The sequence below is a fragment of the Mizuhopecten yessoensis genome, unplaced genomic scaffold (genome assembly GCF_002113885.1).
Source record: "Mizuhopecten yessoensis strain PY_sf001 unplaced genomic scaffold, ASM211388v2 scaffold7325, whole genome shotgun sequence".
In the NCBI taxonomy this organism is placed as follows: Eukaryota; Metazoa; Mollusca; class Bivalvia; order Pectinida; family Pectinidae; genus Mizuhopecten; species Mizuhopecten yessoensis.
The window spans coordinates 107,758-117,108 of NW_018406991.1; the positions used below are offsets into that span (position 1 = coordinate 107,758).

General features: G+C 36.8%; 2 protein-coding genes across 2 annotated transcripts in view; one reads left to right on the forward strand and one right to left on the reverse strand.

Annotated features, from left to right (window-relative positions):
• Positions 1–5,374, forward strand: part of LOC110453472 (fatty acid-binding protein-like) — a 33,841-nt gene extending 28,467 nt beyond the window's left edge. The window contains exon 4 of the mRNA XM_021502424.1: positions 4,063–5,374. Coding sequence (XP_021358099.1) covers positions 4,063–4,119 — 57 coding nt within the window. The 3' untranslated portion in view covers positions 4,120–5,374. The remainder of the gene's footprint in view (positions 1–4,062) is intronic.
• The window catches only part of LOC110453471 (galactoside 2-alpha-L-fucosyltransferase 2-like), a 12,979-nt gene continuing 8,872 nt past the window's right edge, over positions 5,245–9,351 (reverse strand). The window contains exon 2 of the mRNA XM_021502423.1: positions 5,245–7,717. Within this exon, the coding sequence (XP_021358098.1) occupies positions 6,315–7,682 (1,368 nt within the window). The 5' untranslated portion in view covers positions 7,683–7,717 and the 3' untranslated portion in view covers positions 5,245–6,314. The remainder of the gene's footprint in view (positions 7,718–9,351) is intronic.

The window sequence follows — 9,351 nt, forward strand, 5'->3', positions numbered from 1 at the left end:
ATATCTTCTGAGGAGCGCTAACTGATCTACATATCTTCTGAGGAGCGCTAACTGATCTACATATCTTCTGAGGAGCACTAACTGATACATATCTTCTAAGGAGCGCTAACTGATCTATATATCTTCTGAGGAGCACTAAATGATCTAAATATCTTCTGAGGAGCGCTAACTGATCTATATATCTTCTGAGGAGCGCTAACTGATCTACATATCTTCTGAGGAGCGCTTACTGATCTAAACATCTTCTCAGGAGCGCTTACTGATCTACATATCTCCTGAGGAGCGCTAACGCGCTCCACAGGATATGTAGATCAGCTACTGCCTTTTATTGCCTCAATATACATAAAAAAAACATTCAATCCTTATAGATGTATCATAACATGTTCAAGTATACTATGAATGTACCAAACGACAGGGTTCACATACTAAACATTACGCCGACAGAATCAATCTCTTCCAAGAGTTGTCGATCCTAATACAGTTTCTCTAGTTTAAAAAATTCTCCACTAATATTGAAATCAATTTCCTCAGTATTATCATATACTGTACATACATTAAAGTGTATGCAGTGCAAAAGGGCTAAATTAATAAATAAAATTAACAGCGATGCAAATAAGTGTTAAGACGGTAATATCAGGAAGATTTTGTTTGTCAGGGGTTTTACGTCCTCGCAACAGCAAGCGTCGTATAAGGACGGGTGCCTAGGGAGACAACAGCAAGCGTCGTGTAAGGACGGGTGCCTAGGGAGACAACAGCAAGCGTCGTATAAGGACGGGTGCCTAGGGAGACAACAGCAAGCGTCGTATAAAGATGGGTGTCTAGGGAGACAACAGCAAGCGTCGTATAAGGACGGGTGTCTAGAAAGTTAATAAGTGAAAAGGAAAGTAAATAAAAAGGAAGAGGAAAGATAAGAAACGAAAGAGACTCCAAGTGCGGGCAGCAAATACAATTTGGGAATTTTAAGACTTAGTGCGATCGTTTAATAGTTGAGACCAATAGTTCTTCTAAAGCCGGTAAATCACTTACTTGATACATGTAGGACATTATTGAGTTGTGATAGCATAGATTAGGTTTGTTGACAGATTTTATCTCTGCATAAGCTGAGGTCATTTTCAGACGCTGTACACGGATGACGACGCCATTAAAAAGTGTCTTATCATTGTATACGATACCGATTGGCTTAGAGGATCTTATATTAACATCAAATCGTGTCATTCATTCATTCTCTCCCAGTTGACAAATCGTTTTTAAGACTTCACATACGAAAGAAATGTCATGAAGCATTTCATTGACAAATAATTTGTATTAATTGCCTTTCCTTTTTGTTAGCTTACCATTATCAGGCGGTTGGGTGTTAACATCGTTCTTCGTCCGTATCGTATAAATTTGAGAGTTCTATATTGTTACCACAGCGTCAAACACATGGAAAATATACCACAGCGTCAACACACATTGGCACATATACCACATCGTCAACTCACATGGATAAATATACAACAGCGTCAACACATGGAATAATATATACCGCAACGTCAAAAACATCGACACATTTATAAAAATATCAACACACATCGACACATGTACCACAGCGTCAACACACATGAATAAATTAACAACAGCGTCAACACACATATATCACAGCGTAAATACACATTGGCACATATACCACAGCGTCAACACACATAGACACATATATCATAACGACAACACATATGGACAAATATACAACAGCGTCAACACACACCGCCACATATACCATAACGTCAACACACATGGAAAAAATATACCACAGCGTCAACACATATGGCACATAAACCACAGCGTCAACACACATGGAAAAATATACCACAGCGTCAACACACAATGACAATATATACCCCAGCGTCAACACACATGGACAAATATACCACAGCGTCAACACACAATGACAAAATATACCACAGCGTCAACACACATATTCCACAGCGTTAACAAACATTGGCACATATACCACAGCGTCAACACACATGGACAAATATACCACAGCGCAACACACAATGACAATATATACCACAGCGTCAATACACATATACCACAGTGGTAACACACATTGGCACATATACCACAGCGTCAACACACATAGACACATATATCATAACGTCAACACACATGGAAAAATATACCACAGCGTCAACATACATTGGCACATAAACCACAGCGTCAACACAGATGGAAAAATATACCACAGCGTCAACACACAATTACAATATCTACCACAGCGTCAACACACATGGACAAATATACCACAGCGTCAACACACAATGACAATATATACCACAGCGTCAAAACAAATGGACAAATATACCACAGCGTCAACACACATGGACAAATATACCACAGCGTCAACACACGTGGAAAATATACCACAGTGTCAACATGAATGGACAAATATACCACAGCGTCAAACTCATGGAACATATACCACAGCGTCAACACACATGTAAAAATATACCACAGCGTCAACACACATGGAAAAAAAAGGGTCGAAACGCATTGAAAAATATACCACAGCGTCAAACATAGACACATATGCCACAGCGTCAAACAAATGGTCACATAAAACACAGCGTCAACACACATTGGCACATATACCACAGCATCAACACCCATTGGCACATATACCACAGCGGCAATCCAAATACGCACATATATTTACATTTGCATGGCATTGTCACTATATAGCCTCTTTGAAAGCTGTGTCGTTGATGGGACTTTAATTACCATGCATCACGAGACACAATTCTTAGCGTATTAATACAACACTGACCAGAACTTCAATATCCAATAAAAATAAACATGACGGCTGGTGAAATATCGCTTGGCATTGTGAGATTTGACAATGTCATTGTAAATTTATGTGCAATATTAAAAACACTTTTATTACAACGAAAACAAGACGAAGGTCTGCAATATCGTACAAAATGCACATCGGTTGAAATCACCAATGCCGGCAATGGAAACAATTTTAACGCTCATGCAATTTATCAGAAATATCGTCTGTTACACTGCACTGATCAACAGGGGTTCGTTACAAATGTCTGAAATACACTTATTCTATAGACCTACTGACACATATGTTACAGACCTACTGATATGAGTCACAGCACACATAAACATTTCATAAATTTGTAACGAACCTGTGCTCCATCGCAAGATCACTCACTTCAAACGCCGTCAGTTTCACGCGTCTCGTATCCACGGTTCCTCAGTTTCTTACGACATGTCAAATAACGAGGCTGTTATAGAATCTACCGACTGTTGTCAGTCCCATACAATCAACAAATACATTCACGCCTGGATTCTTCACAAAATGAGCAAAGAGAAAAGTTCGAATTAACTTCTAAAAATAACTCCCTCGTGGAGGGCAAGGTCGGATTTTTCAGCTCAACTGTATTTTTCTATGCGCGAAATTTGCTCCGGGGAAAAATCGAAACAATTTCAAATCTAACTTTCAGCTCAGAGTTCTATTGATAAACTTAAATCAGCCTATAGACATATCATACGCAACTGTATTGATACTGAACTGTGGAATGAAATTGAAGTGTTTGTTAAAATTTCAAAGTACTACTTTGTTTGCCAATCAGCACGCGACAATACGCTGTTCAAACTATTAAACGAAGTTGTGTGGACTGTCGATAAGGGGGGCATTTTTAATTTAAAATATAAGTTATAAGTTAAAAAAGAACACAAGAGGCAGAGAAAACGTAAATGCAAGTATTGAACTGTTTTTGTATGGTATTTATGATCTATTTGAATGACACAGCTTTGCAAGCAAATATCATAATGCGCGCTAAGTTCAATGCTTAAATATCACAGCGTTAGCTAAAATTGACAAATATTCAACAGCGTCGACACACATTGGCACATATACCATAGTGTAAACCTACTTGGACAAACAAACCACAGCGTAAATCCACTGTGACAAATATAACAAAGCTTTCGCATTTTTTGAGATTTTTTGCTTTATAAACATTGACTTAAAGTAAACGTCACTGCACGTAATATATCTGCTTTATGTTTCAGACTCTACTCGTGGATAAGAAAGGTGTTCAGATGACGTACAACATGACCAAAATGTGAATTGAAACTAAGTAACTGTTGACATGAACAATGATCAAACTATGATCTAGTGTATGTTGTGTGCTTGTTTACGTCATTGGCAATATGATATTTTGTGTATAAGTGTTCAGTGAATAGTCTCGGTGAAATGCAAATACGACGTCGATATACATTTGAAACCATGTTCATTTCGGGTACATTTCCAAATTCATTTGAGCCCGTCAAACTTCTTTGTTGTGGTTATCATACTCTTGATTGCATGTAAAATTATATTATTGGCAATTTTTACATAAAAAGACGTGGTAATCGTATCACCATCAACATATTATAGTACTTCATTCGCCAACATGCTGTCCTCAAAGTCTGTTTACATTATCAGATATAGCCTTCACAACTCGAGATTTTGTAATTCAAGGACAAATGTGTATATGCTGCATTACTGTCAACGTCGCCAAGTAACAAATGATGATCTGATTGCCATACATGAAAGGTTGAAATATGATCATCTCCCGTAACGTGTATCACAACAAGATGTCACATGATAGAAGTCGGTGAATTCGTGAAATTTACAGCTGTATATGTACTGATAACATAAACGCTAGCGGGAAATAAGACTTAAACACTTTTCTTTTGATTAAATGTTGTAATGTTTTATTGTTGGTTTCTGTCGAAGAACGATATGTTGTGCTGACGGGACCACGCCCAATAAGATAAGACTGTGTTTTAAAAAAAGACAAATTGGGATTTCACTTGGTCTTACCACATTTAACCAATTTTTTTTGTGATAAAAATTTGAGGCGTATTATTTTGAGCCTGAAGTAAATATGTTTTAGCTAGAAAATATCTCGCCATCGATCGTCAGGTAGTGACAGACAAGGAACTTTATCATTATAAGGTTATAACCAACCAATATTTGATTTTTAATTTCTCATTAATTGTGAAATTTGATGTGCTTCCTTATACGGGAATTTCGATGTGAGATAGTAAAGCAATATATATTATTTAAATAAGCGTCATGGAAGATTTGAATTATTTCGACTTATCAATGGTTTTATCAGCTTCCGTCGCAAACATGGAAAGATCTTAGTAAACTAACGCTTGGCTGTTAAAGTGTGAACACAAGTCATCAATGATTTGTTATTACAAAATAGTGTGTACACCCTAGTAAATCATCTAGGGTCAAAAAGATCGGTACATCAGTGACTATGTTAGACAAATTTCGAGATGCATATTGTGAAATCAATGTTTATGAACAATAAAGTTTTGTCTTTCGTGATGCATATTGTGGAATCAATGTTTCTGAACAATAAAGTGTTGTCAAAAGGTTTAGCATCCTATTACCACAAGTGATTTAGGAACGTGTCTCAAAGTATGCAAAGCATACATGTGTGTTGTAGGTGGTACACATTCACACCGCGTGGAGGCATACATGTGTGTTGTAGGTGGTATGTTTTATTTTTGCTTTCACAATATATTGTCGATCATATATTGACTTCTTAAGTTTGGTTGGGTTTGGTTTAATTCTGTGTACGTCCTATCAACATATAAGGTCATTTAAGGACTTGCCTCCATGTGCGTAGTGTATGCGTGCTTGCGTCTTACTTCCAAACCATGCAAAAGTCACTCAGCACAGCAGTCCACCTGGTTACTTTACACTTACATCGGGTAAACCAGTCCTTGCCTTTATCTAAAATGCAGCACGTTTGCCTCTTGTTTACAGCTAAGGTTACAGAGGTAAAGATTACCGAAGAGAGTGAAGACAGGTGCCTCAAGAAAAGTTCGATAACTTGTGGTTTCGTCAGTGTTATTAACAAAAGACACACAACACCAACCCATCACGTTTGTAAATTAGATTTATTCATCAAGTAAATTCTCCATATACTAGGAACAAATATTTTTTTAAACTTAGAAGAGACATTTCGTTTTCAATCTATAATCAAACGGTGATATATATATAATGTTTTTGTGCAAAGAAAATGTTCTTGGTTATCTCTGGCTAAATATAATTATAATCCTTTTAATATTTTAAACCTCATACATAGAAAAATAGTTTTTATTCTGACCAAATTATGACTTAACAATTCTTTGACAGTCAGCTTTGAAAGAAAAACTGATAAAATAAAAACATATTTCAAAAATTGCGACGATTAGATTTTGATTTTTTTCTTTAAAACTATATTTCTGCGCTTGGCTCATGGACTATGACAATTGCCTCATTATAATGGAACAGTTTGAAAGATAGACACATTATTTTTAACACTGTTAACGGCTTTAACCCCAATCCAGTGGGGTAAAATATAATCATCTCTCTTAAACCGACTATGATTCACAGGGATCCAGTCAAAATGGAGTACTCTCCCTTTGTTCAGAAATCCAGCCCACCATCCAAACGTCCCGGTCGATATAATGACGTGATCCGTCATGGATAGCAGTGCCATGTCAACGAATTTGTCCCTGGATCCTGCAATCACGGTCACGCCACTTCCATTTTGTATGTTATCTACACACCAAGCTCGGTCGTTTTTGTTGGGCGATGATATAACAATAAAAAGGACATTCGAAAAATTCTTAAGAAAATACTCTTTTGCAGATTCAAAATATGCGCGATCTGCCATTGGGCGTTTTGATGTAACGTAATCACCGCGGCGAACGTGGATACCTACAGTTGTTATATTTGAAGAAGGGATATCCGGCCATGTTTGAATTTTTAGTGTCTCTATAGTCTGTAGAGCCTTTTCTCTGACATAAGTCTTCCACATGAACTGATTTCGAATATCATCGAAATAATCTTCAAAATATTTCCATGATTGAAGAAAACCATCGATTCTCACACAGGAGGCGTTTGTTTCTGATACGTTTAATCTCTCATAATATCTGGACCGTTTTTGTTTGAAAGTGACTTCTTTGCCTTTACAACGCTTTTTATCTGGTGTCCGTGGTGTTGGTATATTGGCAAATGGTTGGTATATTTTGTCTGTTTTAGACATAAATAGCGTTCGATTGTGTTTGAGAGCAAGACTATAACATGATGCATATATGAACATAACATTGCCAAACCTACCAAGATATCGAAACACGAGAAATCGTTGGTCTCCTGTGTCTTGTACAGTTTGACCCGTCCACTTTTCTTTAGCTGTCAAAGGATCTTTCGGTAAACCAGGCTTTTTCTTACCAGTGGTGTACTCTGGGGTCATTTTTTGCAGAGAATGTACTGAAGTAATATGTTCTATCGTTTGGTGGTTTGCTCTGATCTGCGCTGTAGTATGAACAGTTTTCTGCTTTTGATTAAAGTTTCGTTTGCTCACGATTGTTTGCATTGTAGTTGTAAACTTAAGACTAAATTGATAACGTCTGTTCCCCGTCGTGTCCTCCTTGTTTTCTTTGACCATTTTTGCTAACGGAGAGAAGTTTTTCTGTTTGAAATAAGTACTAGAGAAGGAATCCGTTTTTAACTGTGGTTGAACACTACTACCCTGAACTCGATAGGACTGTCTATGAAACAGTTTAAACTTAGGTAAGATCAGTTTTGTATGGCAAACAAAAATAAAAATCACTACAGAAAGGCCTATGAGTGAGAGAGTCATACATTGTCCAACGACTGCTATCTTGATTGATTTTCCTGCAACAAATACAAAAGAAAAATAACATATTAAGAGGTATGATATTTCGTCTTTTTGCCTATACTTATTAATTATCCATGCTCAATTTTATTACATTAATATATTTCCCCCTCCCCCATGACACTTACTAGTCTTAGGAGTTCGTTTAGGATTTAGGAAAGGGGCCAGTAGGATTAATAAAAAGTAGAAATTAGTAAACGAACGAAACAGTTAAAGACAAACCTTAAATTCAAAGAACGATATGTTGTGCTGACGGGACCAAGCCTAAAAAGAGAAGACTGTGATTTAGAAAAAGACAAATTGGGATTTCACTTGGACTAACCACATTTAACCAATTTTTTTTGGGATAAAAAATTGAGGCGTATTATTTTGAGCCTGAAGTAAATATGTTTTCCATGTTTGCGACGGAAGCTGATAAAACCATTGATAAGTCGAAATAATTCAAATCTTCCATGACGCTTATTGAAGTAATATTTATTGCTTTACTATCTCACATCGAATTCCCGTACAATGAACTTTATCATTATAAGGTTATAACCAACCAATATTTGATTTTCAATTTCTTATTAATGTAAAATTTGAAGTGTTTTTTATACGGGAATTTCGATGTGAGATAGTAAAGCAATAAATATTACTTCAATAAGCGTCATGGAAGATTTGAATTATTTCGACTTATCAATGGTTTTATCAGCTTCCGTTGCAAACATGGAAAGATCTTAGTAAGCTAGCGCTTGGCTATTAAAGTGTGAACACAAGTCATCAATGATTTGTTATTACGAAATAGTGTGTACACTCTAGTAACTCATCTAGGTTCAAAAAGATCGGTACATCAGTGACTATGTTAGACAAATTTCGAGATGCATATTGTGCAATCAATGATTATGTACAATAAAGTGTTGTCAATAAGTTTAGCATCCTATTAACACAAGTGATTTAGGAACGTGTCTGAAAGTATGCAAGGCATACATGCGTGTTGTAGGTGGTACACTACACACCGCGTGGAGGCATACATGTGTGTTGTAGGTGGTATGTTTTATATTTGGTATTTGCTATTAATGATGCATGCTCAATTTTATCACATTAATATATTTCCCCCCTCCCCCATAAAAAGGTGACACTTACTAGTCTTAGGAGTTCGTTTAGGATTTCGGAAAGGGGTCAGTAGGACTAATAATACAGTTGTGGGATCGCACAACGTTACACGGTGTGCGCACGAAGTGTGCACAGTGTGTGAACGGTGTGTGCACGATGGGCGAACGATAAAAAGCTGGACGATCATTGCGTGCGCATGATGGACGAACGTTGTTCGATAACATTCGTGGTTGGTGTAAATTGAGGAATGCCTTAACAATTTATACGGTTTCGTGTTTAAACATATACACTTGATTTTTACGTATGTTTCTATATTCTAGCTACATCTATAAACTTATTTTTCTGTCTATACATTGTTATATTTAGAAATTGTGTTTTCGGTGTTTTTAAACAAACTTTATCGACACATGTAAAATTACACAATCCCGTATACAGGTAAACATAACCACTTTGTACATGTACACTGTACCTGGACCGTAGTTCCCCCCCCCCCCTCCCAGGTAAACATAACCACTTTGTACATGTACACTGTACCTGGACC